The sequence below is a fragment of the Centropristis striata genome, chromosome 5 (genome assembly GCF_030273125.1).
Source record: "Centropristis striata isolate RG_2023a ecotype Rhode Island chromosome 5, C.striata_1.0, whole genome shotgun sequence".
NCBI lineage: Eukaryota > Metazoa > Chordata > Actinopteri > Perciformes > Serranidae > Centropristis > Centropristis striata.
The window spans coordinates 6,232,113-6,247,783 of NC_081521.1; the positions used below are offsets into that span (position 1 = coordinate 6,232,113).

Below are 15,671 nucleotides of genomic sequence, written 5' to 3' on the forward strand. Positions count from 1 at the left end.
ACGTGAGTGTGTGCTAATGTGTATGCTGGCAGGATGTGTGTTTCTGGTGTATTCATTCGGCACTGTGTAAAGAGGACAATAACAGTCCTTCCAGTGTTTGAGTAACCTGTTAGCAGCTGGCAGGTCTGAGCCTCAGCCAGACAAAACAACAGATCAATTTTTCATTCAATGACCCGGGCAGGGGAAGGGAGGCTGCGATAGACAAAATAACAGAGCGCTGTGGAAGTATATTGAGAAAAGTGTTTGAAGGGATAACAAAAACATCGCCTTCATTTCTATCATGTTCACCTTTGACCTCCATGAATCCAACGGTGAGTGAGGCTGCTGCTGCTGGTGTTAAGTATGTTATATATCCTCCTGACTACCAGTAGTTTATATTTGTCCTCTGTGGAGGAGCTTTTGCTATCTACAGAGGACATTTAGGGCTTTTTAATGATACCAAATGTGAGGGGGTGGGGCTTTGGTACCTTTCACATCTCATTCTGGTAAATGGCGTCCGTCAGTGCAAGCACATTTTACGGGAAAAGGAAAAGTAAGTGCATGATACTTTTTATTGAGCAAATTTTGACTTGAAGTGTTGTTGGCATTTTATATAAGTCTCTTAACCCCCTGGAGTCCATGAAACCACCTGCACATTAATTCTTCATGACGTGAAGACTTAAAAATGAAGCAACATTGAGCCTCTCCATCAGCTTCCCTCTAAAGTTCTGGCTTGAAACTCCATACCAGATTTTTTTTTTGATGGTATTCGGCCAAGTAAAACCAGAGATAATGTCAAATATATTTAGTATAAAAGTATAGAACTAGAGATTATCCTCATTTTACCTCTTATATGCTATAATTGCAACCTGTGTTCATATTTGTAACATGTACATTTCTGTGTGTGAAACATAATTTTCAAGATCAGATTTTATGTTTTCCTTTGTTTCTTTTGGGTTAAAAATTTTGATCAATTGAGTCAAAGTTAAAAAGTAATTATAAGGATGTATAGTCGAGGCTGCGCTGAAAAAACTGATACCAACATGGCATGGTGAAGATTTTTTCACAGACATAATAGTCCAAGATTTCAGAGGGTTAAACACATTAAAATATTCTCTGAATTATTTTAGCTGTATTTCAGCATAGTATTTCTTATGTCTTAAAAGCATAACAAAGCAAAAAAAAAAGTAATGATAAGCAGTTAATTGGATGTTCAAGTCATTCTCAAGTTGACTTTTTGATATTTCCTTTAAGATTAACTAGTTGCCATGAAGGTTTCATTTCACGGGTATGGCGTTCCAATGTCCACTGCACATGATATCTCAAAAAAAATGTGATGGGACAACATTTTTTTCCTGGTAGTCAGGAGGATATGATGAGTCCTTGTGACATATCTACACACGTATGGACCTGCAGGTGAATATGTGAGATATGCTAGAGTCACATTGGCAACTTGTACTCACAGCAACAAGAATCTGTGTGCCGCTATGCACAACCTCGATGTACTGGTAGTCCATGAGGCAGCCCATGACAGTGATGTAGGAGTGGCTCTCTGTGGTGCGGACCCCCGGAGCCTGAGGCATCTCTCTCCTCACACAGCCCGGCCCGTGTTCGCTCCACCAGGAGTGATGGGCGGAGATGTTAAATGTCAGCAGGTCACTGTCCTGAAAGGAGAAAAAGATGATAACTTCTTTGCTTGGACTCATTCATTACTCATGATGTACATTCATTCATTCTTTATGAGAAAAACAAGCCTGGATCAGAGGTGATGTTGTACAAAAGGCTTATCTCTGGACACATGCTATAGGAGTTCTCTTCTTCTCTCACAGGGTTGGTTTCATTCAACTGCAGGACTGTAACATTGAGCTTTGAGCAGGATGATACCCTTTGGACTGTGGCAATCTCTCTGGTATATGGGTCTCAAACTCGCGGCTCGCAGGCCAATTGCGGCCCTCGTGATGCTATTTTGTGGCCCCCACCTTGATATGAAAGTTCAATGTGAGTTTTATATGAATGGCACTTTACCGTGTTGTGTGTGGAAGGTCCCTTTAATTACTTTTTTTTGGTGATTCTGTGTCTTTTTGTAGTAATTGTGCGTCTTTTTTGGTCATTTTGGGTCTTTTTTTGGGTAATTTTGTGTATTTTTAAAATAATTTTGTGTCTTTTTTGGTAATTCTGTGTCTTTTTTTTTTGGTCATTTTGTTTCTTTTTTAAGTAATTTAGTTTTTTTTCTTTCTTCATTTTGTGTCTGTTTTGGGTCATTTGGTGTCTTTTTTTTAAATAATTGTCTTTTTTGGTAATTCTGTGTCTTTTTTGGTCGTTCTGTGCCTTCTTTTGTCATTTTGTGTCCTTTTTTTAATAATATAGTGGTTTTTTAGCAATTTTGTGTCTTTTTTTTTTGCAATTTTGTGTCTTTTTTTGGTCATTTTTATACTAGCTCCAGCAGCTCCCAGGTAATTTGAGTTTGAGACCCTTGCTCTAGTAGTTGTTGAGATATTTTTTTTTTATCTATATCTAGATCAAAGTGATGGACAATCAGTCCAGATATTGCCATCCCTAGATTACATGCCAATAGCTAATGCTAATAAAAAAACACATTTTCTCACTTATCATGAACTGCCTCATGATGTAAATAGTTTTGTATTTATTTGCCCAGTGGCTTAAGGACTCCTGCAGTCACCCACATATATGAATGGAAGTGTTTGTGTGGCTTAAAACTTTGAGAAAAATAAATTTAATTCAAAACAGCTTTCTTTCCAGAAACTGTGTCTGTTTCTTAGGATAATCCGCAGACGTCAGAGTTGACGGTTTTCTTTGGAACTACTTCCTAGTGAATGAATAATCCCTCTGGAAACTGTTGACAGTATGTTTCGTGGTTTATTTTCCAAAGTAATGGGGACATTGTTTTAGGAAAGACATGTTCCTGTAAAACTCCATTCATCTTCACTGTATTTGGGTTGAGGCAATACTGAAACTAAGAATCAGGGCAAACTTAAAATATATGCATGGCAAGATACCACAAGAGCTCGGTGAAAATATAATATAATGCATTTTCTGTTTCATAATTTCGGTGAACCAACCTTTTAATAGGACTAACTGAAGTCTGACAACATCTGACATGCCTAAAGCCCCTGAGACACAGGCTACAAAAACATGAACCTTAACCCTCTGGAGTCCATCTATTTATTGAAAATACACATTTTATTTACAGTAATAACTTTATGTATATATGATATGTAGACAAGCTGAGAAAGCCAGTTGAAAGTGCAATCATAGGAGCGTTCAGTGTGCCATTTATGTTTCTAGACCATTTTTAAAATGTGAATTTTTTTCTAATTCTAAAATTATTAACACCTATTAAAAATGTTCTAATTTACATGCAAATAGACTGTTTTGTAGTTTTATTATTATTATTATTTTTTTTTTACTGTTTTTGTGTGTATAAATGGTACAAAAAAATCAATAAAAAAAGGTAGATTTACAAAGACACATGTCTTTTGTTTGTATTTTTGGTTTCCTGGCAGCTTTATACTTTGTTAATTAAAATAAAATGAAAAATCAGACTGATAGCCGAGTCTGTGTCAAGAAAAAGGAGCCATGCATGTGATGTAAGGACAGACTGAAAGATGCTAAACACGAAATTTGAACCAAAATCTCCTGGACTTCAGAGGTTTAATCAGTCTGAGCTACCAGACGTCAGAGAAACATTTCACAGCTTTTTAAACTGCACCACATCAGTACCCCAACTTTTAGATGTAGCTCTTGTACACCCCAGCGATTTGAATTTGCACACAGCCATATGAGCCCACACACACAGACGCACAGACGCTCACACCAATCAATAACCCCAATACAGCAATCTAACCCCGCATCTGCCCCTCGGTGACAAGACATGCATTATTAACAGAGTCAAGGGCTGTCAGGAAACATCTCTGATTCCTATCAACCCCCACTCACACGTACACATCAACAACACAAACTGCTATCAACAACTGTCAACAGCAGATCTGAGCAATCAGTGGAAACAACTGCAACAGGACAGGAGTCATGAACAGTGTTAAAATGATGCTATTGATACCATTTGGTCTCTTACTAAAATGATTTCAATTTGCACTCGGACAAGAGCAACAATTTATGATTTTACACAGATTACATATGTCCCCTCACCGCAGATATTTCTTCAACCGCGCTCTCTCCCCTCTGTGTCTCAAGTGTAAAACTGAAGTGGGAACTTTAACTCATTGTTTGTGGTCTTGTCATAAACTTCAAATATATTGGGCTGAAATTATAAGTGAAATGGAGAGAATTTTTCATATTAATGTAAAAATGGACCCCGTTTCCCTGATTCTAGGTCTTCCAAGTGACTATTTGAACACAGCAGTCAACAAAAGATTGTATAATATTCTAACGTTTGCAGCAAGGAAAGTTATCCTTTTGCAATGGGTCAGTGACAAGGTTCCTTCTGTCTGTGCTTGCCACAAAATATTTTTTTTATTTTATTTTTTTTTTTTTAGATATTTTTTGGCCATTTTTCAAGGCTTTATTTGATAGTGTGAGAGAGAGTGACAGGGGGAGACAGAGGGGAAGACATGCGGGAAAGGGCTCAGAGTCGGACTCGAACCAGGGGCGCCCGCTTGCGAGGTCAAAGCCTCTATGGTACGCGCTCTACCAGGTGTGCTACCGGGGCGCCCCGCAAAACAATTTTTGATCTAGTGATCCCGAGTGTGGCGCCCATTTTTGGACAATATCGGACCGGGCCTTTCCTCCACTCTATTCAAAGGTCTTATGTGCACCTGAACGACATTCATGTAATGTAAGATTCATCCACCACCTCGTGTATAATGCCATATGTTCATCTCTTATGTAAGAGCTGAAATGTTTTGTGTTTGATTTGTTGTTTGTCTAGTTTTGCAGAAAATTTTGTTTTGATTTGTTTTGTTGAATGGAAACAAAAACTGCAATAAAAAAAAATGAAGAAAAAAATGATGCTACTGTAGGTTATCCCTCTCTTTCTTTCTGCTGATTACTCATCATTGGCTTCTGTCTCCATGTTCCTTCTCTGTCATCCGTCGCTCTCTCACACAGTCACAAAAACAAGGATGCCTGAAGGTCAATAGGTAGGGTTTTGAAGACTAATGACGTGACAGATGCCATTGATTGAGCCTGCGAGCGAGGGAAACCATCTCTATCCAAGCCTTAGCTGCACTCAACACCGCAGTACGTCACAAGTCGATATTAAGGCTTTTGGCAACTTACTGTCAGGAGTGTTATTGTTATGCTCCCATGCACCCCAAAGCACAAATCAATCCCTCCATATCATAGATTCAAGGTTAGTCTACCGATACTGCTCAAACTATTTTCTATAAAGAAGTCAATACATATTTGGAGACAACCTTATTACTGGAATCATTGGAGACATGAGGCTTTCTATACAGCTAAACATCTAATGATTAGAATATTAGTTCTCATGCTTCATTGTTTATGAAATACGGTGAAGAGAGTTTATGTTTGTCTGATCACATTGGAGAGAAATCCTGAGTGGCTAACTGGGTGTTGGAGTGTCTTCTGGCTCTGATCAGAGTCTCATATTTACTAAGATTTCACAAAGACGGCTGCGTATTGATTAAGGAGCTGGAAAGACTGTGATGAGGGTGGTCTGCATGTCGAAAAGAAAGTCTGCAGTCACTGTGTGTGTGTGTGTGTGTGTGTGAGAGAGGGAGAGAGAGAGAGAGAGACGGATAGAGAGACAGACACAGACAGAGAGACAGACAGACAGACACAAAGAGACGGATAGAGAGACAGACAGATAGACAAAGAGACAGACAGACAGACAGACAGACAGACAGACAGACAGACAGACAGACAGAGAGACAGACACAGAGAGAGACAGAGAGACAGACAGACAGACAGACACAGAGACAGACGACATCCTTAATCTGAAAATGTATTTTACAAAAATTTAATTTGAAATTAAATCAAATTTTGAAAATTACATTTGTCCATATCATAGTTTTCAGGTTGTTCTGAGTCAGCACTAATACAATTTATGTATTTACCTTTACTGATATCATATTTTAACAATAGATAGAATAAAACAAACACAATTTAGTTGTTTCACAGATATATATGTATATATTGATTTGATCCGATTTTGTGCTGTCCCTACAAATCCCTTTTTATGCTTACAAAGCTGTCTGTCATAATTTAAAAAAATTACATGATATTGATATCTCCTGTATTGTGTGATCAGCTATATTGGCAATCTATACGAGCGATCGAAGTGGTGTAATTAGTCCACACTAGATGAAAGATTCACTTAGTTAGCAGAATTGTAGCAAGTCAAAAGTCAAAGTCAGTAAATCATTTCATATCAATAATTACAGCTCAAGCAATGTATCTGATACACAAAAAAATACTTTTAAAGAGATAAAATTTCTGCCAGGCATATAATATGTTTTTTATTCAGATAAGTGACCTGCTTTGTTCTTTGCTGATATCATTCAGTCCATACAGCACTTTTAAGGTACCTAAAAAATATGATGACCATAAACATTTTAACCACAAAATGACGACTGGTTTGCTTAATTAAAAAAATGAATACATTGTTGGTGATAGTGTACCTGAAATCAGCAGATTATGTTAAAAATCAAGCAATTTTCAAAGAGTATATTGAAATTCAAGCGTATTCCTAACCTTGAAAAGTAAACTTAGGTTTAAATGAAGCTTCATACAAACTAAAGACTTTGTATGAACCCTGTAATAACAGCTTAACATATTTTGAATTTTATTTATTGGAAAACATTTTTGAAAAGCTCAGTTAAGAAGTGTGAAAGAAGCTTTTTCACATTCAGACAGCTTAGCGCGGACGTGTCCAAAGTCTGCGTCACTGTGAGCAGAGTGTGAAAGAGAATGAATAAAAAGGCAAGTGGTGAATGAGTGCGGACTGTTTAAAAACAGAGGTGTGTGTCGAGTAGCGGGGGTCTGTCTGTCGGTCTGTCTTTCACCATGGGGGAGGGGATAAGAGATCAATAGGAGGTGACAGAGCATGTGGCGTATGACTCTGACAACCTGCCCCCTCACTCGTAACACACACACACACAAACACACACACATTCATGCAAACACAGCCTGCAGAACAGTCTCGTCAACATCGGTCATGGCAAGCCGAACAGAATTAGCTGACTCGGTTTTATGATAAAATAGGTTGGGGACCTCTCAGAAAGCTGGATGCCAAGTTTGGTCGTGCATGTGTGCATGGGGTGTGTTTGTGTGTGTGTGTGTGTGTGTGTGTGTGTGTGTGTGTGCGTGCTCCATTAGCCAGCTCTCCTCCTGGCTACCATATGCAGAGCTGGGAGCCCAGGCTGGTTCCATCTGTCGGGTTAATGCCCAGCCTCAGCCCCAAGCAGCTGGCCCCTACAAGCCTCATTATTCTAGCAGGAATCATGCAGGACAACACACAACAAACACACACACGTAATGGACACACGGAGACATATGCGGTGAGAGACAGACACACTTGATGGAGCCATGGTCCGTCACACAATGACAAAGTCGCCAGAGCTCGGGAAGGTGTTTCTGAAATTCATTTTGGCTGTCTCAACTGGTGCGAGATGAACGTTGCCTACATGAATTTATTATTCTCAATGGTCAGGCAGGCAATTGGGTAAGATACCCATCAATAGCTTGGAGAGGAGAGTAGAGGAGAGGAGAGAACCTGATAATGTAATAAATTCCCGATAATGTAATAACCCCGATAATGTAATAAAAATCTGCACTTGAGTCCATTGAAAATGTAACAAAACCTGATAATGTAATAACTTCCCGAATGTGTAATAAAGTGCATTTCCCAATAATGTAATACACTTTTTTACCAATAATGTAATAAAGTATAACATTAATGGGAGGTTATTACATTATCAGGTTAGCCTTCATTTTGCAAGTCCTGTGTATATATATATATATATATATATATATATATATATACAGTACAGGCCAAAAGTTTGGACACACACCTTCTCATTCAATGCGTTTTCTTTATTTTCATGACTATTTACATTGTAGATTCTCACTGAAGGCATCAAAACTATGAATGAACACATATGGAATTATGTACTTAACAAAAAAGTGTGAAATAACTGAAAACATGTATTGTATTTTAGATTCCTCAAAGTAACCACCCTTTGCTTACTAGAATATAAGACATGTTTTCAGTTATTTCACACTTTTTTGTTAAGTACATAATTCCACATGTGTTCATTAATAGTTTTGATGAATCTACAATGTAAATAGTCATAAAAATAAAGGAAACGCATTGAATGAGAAGGTGTGTCCAAACTTTTGGCCTGTACTGTATATAAAATATATATATATGTATATATATATACATATATAGGAGAGGAGAGGAGAGGAGAGGAGAGGAGAGGAGAGGAGAGGAGAGGAGAGGAGAGGAGAGGAGAGGAGAGGAGAGGAGAGGCAAAAATATGTAGAATAAATTTAAAAAGATCAAAGGAGCAGAGTGAAAATAAAGGTAGAAGACAAGATGTCAGGAGGAGGGAGGGTGGGTATATTTACCGGTTGAGAGGTGACCACCCAAACACGTCTCTTCATCTGAATAAATATGCATCTAATCTGCACTCAGGAACCACAGGGGAGCCCCAAAGACTTAAAGGAGAGTATGTGTGCCGTGGCTTTGGAGGGAGGCTTTTTCCAGATTATTTACCTATTAAGCTGTGAGCTTCTACTTGAAACTCAACAGGGAGGTGACTGTCCCGCTGTCAGCAGAGATACACAATTTAAAGAAAGACAGACATACTTTAAGACCTACTTTAAGGCAAAATTATACATCTCATTATACATTGAGCAGTTGCGTGTGTATTGCAGATTCCTAAAGCTCAGGGATTGATATTCCACACTGGATTCAGACAAGATGTGTCATGCATTATATACTTCAAGTAGTCAAGTTTACTTTGGCTGGATTTTTTATTCACACCAGGATGTTCAGGCTTGAAATAGGCAAAAAGCACCTGATTGCAGTGCATTATGTCTAATTGCTGCTGAAATATATGTTCAGTGTTGATAAAGCTCATGAATCCTTCAATTATGTTTTTATATTTCACAACAATCTTAATTGGAGCATTCAACCTGGTGTAATTAAAAAAACATTGGCACAGTCTGAATGAAAGCTGACTCATTTTCAGGACAGAAAAAAAAATAACTCAGACTGGAGACTTTTTCTTGGCAAAAACAAGAGCGATGAGTTTTTCTTCCAGAGAAGACTGAATGCACTCATTTGTTTGCTCATAGTCACTGTAACCCACAGTAGCAGCACAGTAAGTATGGATAACGAACTCTTCCTTAAACTGTCCATTTAATTCTATTTAATTATTATTATTGTTATCTAATTAATTAATTAATTTAATTATGTATACTTTCATGATTATTATGATTGTGTATTATTGTTTTATTGTTATTTATTTATTTCCTCCTCATTTTTTTATTTTTTTTATAGATAGATATTTTTATAGATGGTTGGTTATGAGAGGGAGGGATGGGGTTTTATGACTGTATGTTCGTTGTTGTGTTCATCATGTATTACTTTTTGGGAAAAAACTCAATAAATAAAGTTTTGGAAAAAAAAGTATGGATAACGACAGCTTTTTAAAAAAAAATCTTGTTCAATAACTTAAGGTGGGCTGCACAGTGGTGTAGTGGTTAGCACTCTTGCCTCACAGCAAGAGGGATAGACTCCCACACTCCAAAAACATGCACTTAGCATTAACTCTCTAACTAATCTGACTCTAAATTGCTCGTAGGTGTGAATAAGAGCGTGGTTATCTGTGCCCTGCGATAGTCTGGCAACCTGTCCAGTGTCAGCTGTGATCTGCTCCAGCCCCCCGTGACCCGAGTGCGGATAAGCGGTTAAGGATAATGAATGAACGAATTAATAATTTAAGGTAGTGGTGATTTATGTGTTGTGCTGTCTAGCAATGCCACCATGACCGTGATGAAGACAAACTAAAGGTATTCTCTGAAAGTGAAAACCGGGATTACAATAAGCGGTGGTAGTATAGGTTTTTCCTTTACATTGTGTCTCTGTTTCCAGTCCCTTACTTTTGTGATTTGTGTGATGTCTTTTTTTTTTTCCGTTTGTTTGTTTGACTGGTGAATGCCTTGGTTGGTTATTTATTTAATATTTATCTTTTTTTGCACTGACGGGCTGTGCCTCAATTTCGTTGTGCTAACATATTTTTTTTATACTACCGTGCAATGACAATAAAGACTCATTTCTGTAAAGTGGCGGCTGTATGTGTACAATAAGCGACAGCAGCGGCGAATGCATTCAAAACAATGATGACGGAAAGAACTGCCGGTTGTGCTGTTTCACTGTAGAGATTCTACATACTCAAGCAAAGTTCTTCTGCATTTTGCTTAACATGATTAGATCACTGTCGGACACTTCACATATTATCTTGCTGGTTCTGCCAGCTCACATTGATCCCACCTCGAATGGTCTCGCCAATTTAGTGACTCTGTTTCTACCTCTGAAGGCAGTTCAGAGCCGGGATGACTTGGTCCCCAAATTACGCAAATTATTCAGATTGCAGGCGAAACTATCAAAGCAGTCACCACCTCTGAGAAATAATGGTAACCTGTGTAAATGTAGAAGTTATTCACTTCTTTAATGGCAGTTTATTTACTTTTGCCCCCAACAAGGTAGCTTGTTAGTCCAATTTGGCCGTCCAGAGCATTCGGACTGAGTCATATCTGTAGAAATCTGGATCACATTCCAAACCACCTCCAAATGTGGTTTGGATCAAATTTGCAAAAATGACCTTTTATGTATTTTCTTTGCTGTTCAGATTTCCTAAAAATCAATCTGGAAATGCTAAAAAATGTATTTGGACCCACAGTGGACAAGGTCTAAAAAGACACCTCCAGTGTAGGTGGCAACTCTTGAACACAGAACCATAAATCAGGCTTCACTCCCCCATCAGCCTTCAACTACGACCTCAGAAAGAAGAACATTCATCACAGGCCAGACAAAGCCACCCGGCTTGGCTGGCAGACGCACCACGAAAGATTGGTAGAAAACAGCAGAGTGAAATTATTTAAAGTCTCACCTTGGACAGGCCGCCTACATCCAGGTAGAAACAGATGATGAAGACGTTCCAGGCCACCCACAGAGCGGCCCATACTGTATACTAGAGGGCAAAGACACAGACAGATTAGCTCCATGGAAACTGGATGAATTGAACAGAGCATGATATGACAGATAAAATGCTAGGTTGAATGAATAATCTCCTAAACAAAGTTAAGTCAGTGAACAGTGTCCTCCCACACACACAAGCGTTAGTACTCTATAGACATTGCAACACCATACACACACAATAGGCTTCTGTTTTTGTAATGTGCCAGTAAGATCAGAAAGTTTATTTGAGCCCTGAGGGAGCACAATGTTTTTTAACTGCTCAGGCTGAACGGAGTTCACGACTTCAACCATTTATAAAATTGCACAGTCAGACAGCCAACTGTTGACAGACACAGAGTGGTATTCACTGACACAGACAGACAGTCATCATCGCAAAGGTTGTGAAATCCTCTGACTCACGATGAGTTGTGCGTTTAAAATGTCAGAAGTGTCAGAGGAAGAGCGGAGGGCAAAAGCAGCACCTTCGTAAAAACATACATGTTGAATCATGAACCCCCCGAGCTTTCTCTCTCTCTCATTTTCCACTTGACATGAGACAATAGCTCCACTTTTCCTCCTTCCTGTCCTCCCTTTCAATTCCTGTTTCCTCTGTTCCTGCATATTTTCCTGTGTGCCTCCCATTTATCCTTCTACATCTCCCCTGTCTCTCTTTATTTACTCTCTTTCACTCATATCTCTTTTCCTGTCATTAACATCACCATCTGTGCTTCCTCTAATGCTGCTCAAAATAGACTTTTAATGCCGACGATGAACGTTATGGTTTAAAATAAAAACCAAAGTGCATAAAAACACATCTATGTCGCTTCATACGGGTGCTTTCGAACAAAAGGAGTGAAACAACAGGCAGCACATGCTTTGCACCGTGTTTCAAAGAATGACCTTCTCTGTCCAGAAACTCGACGCCGAGTATAAATCTGATGAGCTCCTTAGTCCCCCCACCCCATCACACCCCCACACTTTAATTAGCCCTAATTACCATGGGATTAGAGTGATTTAAGGGTGTCGCACAATGCACAAGAGACTGCAGCGCTCTTTGCAATTACAGAGGAAAGGCAACAACATGTCCAATCAAACGCAAAGGCAGAGGACTGATGCAAAGCAAAGTGACACGGCTTAACACAAACCGTGAGGAACAGGATTATGTGACAAACTGTACAGAGTTTCAGGTGAACTTCTACCCTTCGGTTGCATGTACTCACCACCACAATGTAGCGCGGACGGTACTGGATGGTGCCAAAGAGGCCGAGGATGACCATGATGATGTGGAAGAAGTTGGCGAGGATGGGGGCCCACTGGTAACCAAGGAAGTCGAAGACCTGTCTTTCTAGAGCCAACACCTAAAGCGTGAGAGGAAAGAAAGAGAAAGAGACAAATCAGGTTGGCATGTTCTGGAAGCAAACTGCTTCTCCTGCTGTGACAGTGAGTGTTCGGGGGCTGCCAAAGTTACACAGTCCATGAAACAGAAAAAATGGCGGCCTGCAGACACACGCTGGCAACTTATGTGTGCACCACTCATGGTTTATTGAGGACAATATCTATTCAGCTCACAGTCATTGGCCAGCGATCCTACATTTAGCGAGCAGACACGAACAGCGTGAGCGCTCAGCCTCTGACTGTGGGAGCGCCAGAGGTGAAGACTAGAAGTTTTGTAAAATAAACAATGACAGATTTATCGATTCAACCCCTGCTGAGCTAAAGAGGCGCTCACTATTTCCAACCTTCCTGCCAATGGCCCCCAGGAATGAGAATGCTCTGAGAACTTTATGGGAGGTGAGGGCCTTCCTTAATAATACCACCGCAGTGAGCTTAGGGGCTTATTGAAATATGTGCTTTGCAAGCAATGTGTATACATGCACATTCACATGTACATGCATAAGCAGTTAACCCTTTGATGCACAACATGGGTCAACAAGTGACCCGACTAAGTTTTTATATTCTATATCTTTGCAATAAATTCATTTCAGCGTTCAGTATTCCAGGTTTTCCTCAATTAACTTGTTTTTGATCATCATGCCTCCTATTTTTTATTTTCATTTCTTACTTTTTGAAGTCACTAGTCTAGTCACTCAAAGCGACTAGACACTACAGACTGCGCTCATTCACCCTTTCACACACACATTCATACTGGTGGCAGGGGCTACTCTAAACGGTGCCACCTGCCACCATTAGGAATTCATTCACACACCGATGAACACAGCATCGGGAGCAATTTGGGGTTCAGTATCTTGCTCAAGGATACTTCGACATGTAGGCTGCGACGGTCAGGGATCAAACCACCAACCCTTCGGTAAGGGGCCAACCAACTCTACCAACTGAGCCACAGCCGCCCAAAGTATGTAAATGTCACATGAATAAATACAATAGGGTTTGGGGTTTTGTTCTTTTGTTTTGTTAACTTGATGTAATAATACAAAAACTATTTTTCTTCAAAAAGTGTGAAAGGAAAAAAGGATATAATGATCTGTTGTAATAAATAAAAGGTATTCAAACACACAGCCAGCATTAAAATAGTGGGAAATGAATGCGGGTCATTTTTGACCCATGTTGTGCATTAGAAGGTGTTTATATGTTTTGCATCAAAGGGTTAAACCCTGTACAATGAAAGACAAATTCCTTAGTTTTCCCAATACAGGCTCACCCTGTCCACTCCTACATTAACAGCAGTTTCCAATTGTTTTGACATTGATTCATTCATGATGTCCTTTTCTTATTCTCTATCTCCCTTCCCCTCTACCTGAGTTCTTTGTGTGCAACATTTTTGTATAACAGCAAAAAAAAAAACCTCACAACAAACCAATCTGAAGCTTTAAGACTGAGTCCCTATTTGCATCAACTCAATTAGCATGCCATTTGGGGGAAAGTACAGGGGGGGAGGGGGGTGAACCATTTAATTAGAATTCCGTCGCCAATCCAATTCCATTCCCAGTGTGTGTGTGTGTGTGTGTGTGTGTGTGTGTGCGTCTGTGTGTGTGTGTGCGTCTGTGTGTGTGTGTGTGTGTGTGTGTTTGTGCGTCTCAAGCAACGATGTGTTTCGTTGTGTGTCGACATGTCATTTCCAGCCAAGCGCTTGAAGATGGATGAGGGAGGGAGGAATCTCGTCTCTGCTGCAATGATAGGAACGCACCATCGAGCACATTCACACACACACACACACACACACACACACAAATCGCACACTGGATACACAGACATGGCTGCTCTTCCTAATGTAATGGAAATGTTACCAGCAACCCGATGAGACATTGTGACAGGCAGGGGGAGGCAGATGATCAAATGCTGAGTGATAATTAAAAATGAACACTCCTTTGCACTAAGGTCGAGGGCAATAACTCCACAGACAGGCTGTGAAGCGACTGAGGTCGTGGTGAGTGAACTGCGACCTGCACTGAGCATTATCGTAGCAAAGTCAAGGAATAGCTCAGCAATCCAAAGATAAAGCCTCCGCTCTAATGGAAGGAGGAGAAAAACAAAGAGATTGGGTAATGGCTGGGAAACAAAATTGAGATGGATGTGGAGGATATTATAAAAAAAAAGACAGCACAAAAACAGATAAACGGAGAGACGAGAGGAAATGCTGAGAAAATCACAAATGACATATGCTAACGTAGAGCGACTGAGCTCCCTCCCTCTTAATAACCTCCTTCTATCCCCTGGATAGAGGGGCTGAGGGAAATGAATAAAGTCACAAGAGTCATACATCTTGTGGCAGGCTCTGGGTCATGGCTAGAGAGCTCAATAAAACTGGTGCAGGAGAACATCAAGCAAAGATGAGGGGCAGTTAAATTGGTTTGGGAGCTTACAGGACTGACCCTTTGGAATTGACAACATTTGGGGAGTTATCAATCAGCTTTGGCTTTTTGTACGAATGCCTCGACAAAAAATAGGAGATAATTACATAGCATTTTATGAAGACATATGACATAAGGTGTAATGTGAATGAGAATTAAGTCCCACGTCCTGATCCAATCGAATTCAAGACAAACGTGTGAAAAAGGCAATTTTACACAGGATCAATTATATGCATGAGCAAATCTCCAGCCTGATTAGAGGTGGACCTTATTATTAGGAAGGCAAGCCAACTAGGACCCCATCACACAAAGACACTTTATTATATTTTGATCCACATTCATCTGAGCAAAGAAGAGGAAAGAAAAAGTGTCAAGAAACAAATAGCCTCACTGTTAAAGGAAGCCAAAACTTTGCAGTACGCTGCATCAGAGCCGTTTATGGGAAACTCCGCCTCCCCAAAACTTAGTTAAAAGCAGGCGGCAATCTCCGTGTCTGAGCATGGAGGCAAACCAGGAAGTGCCTTAAGCTGCATTCTACTGAAAATTCCAGCAGGGGGCGCTAAGTTTGGCTGCAAAAAAGACGTCATCAGGAGAGAAGCGGAACAATGCGTATCCACGGCAACGTGTCAATAAAGTTATATATAATGTTATATAGATAGAAAAGAGGACGTTTACCGATTTGGTCTCATAATTTT

General features: G+C 39.8%; 1 protein-coding gene across 2 annotated transcripts in view; it reads right to left on the reverse strand.

Annotated features, from left to right (window-relative positions):
- nkain4 (sodium/potassium transporting ATPase interacting 4) overlaps nucleotides 1–15,671 on the reverse strand; it is a 63,211-nt gene that overhangs the window by 28,481 nt on the left and 19,059 nt on the right. For both annotated transcript variants that reach the window (XM_059332574.1, XM_059332573.1), the window contains exons 2-4: nucleotides 12,388–12,525; nucleotides 11,100–11,180; nucleotides 1,443–1,643 (exon numbers count right to left, since the gene is read on the reverse strand). In XM_059332574.1, the coding sequence (XP_059188557.1) occupies nucleotides 1,443–1,643; nucleotides 11,100–11,180; nucleotides 12,388–12,525 (420 nt within the window). The remainder of the gene's footprint in view (nucleotides 1–1,442; nucleotides 1,644–11,099; nucleotides 11,181–12,387; nucleotides 12,526–15,671) is intronic.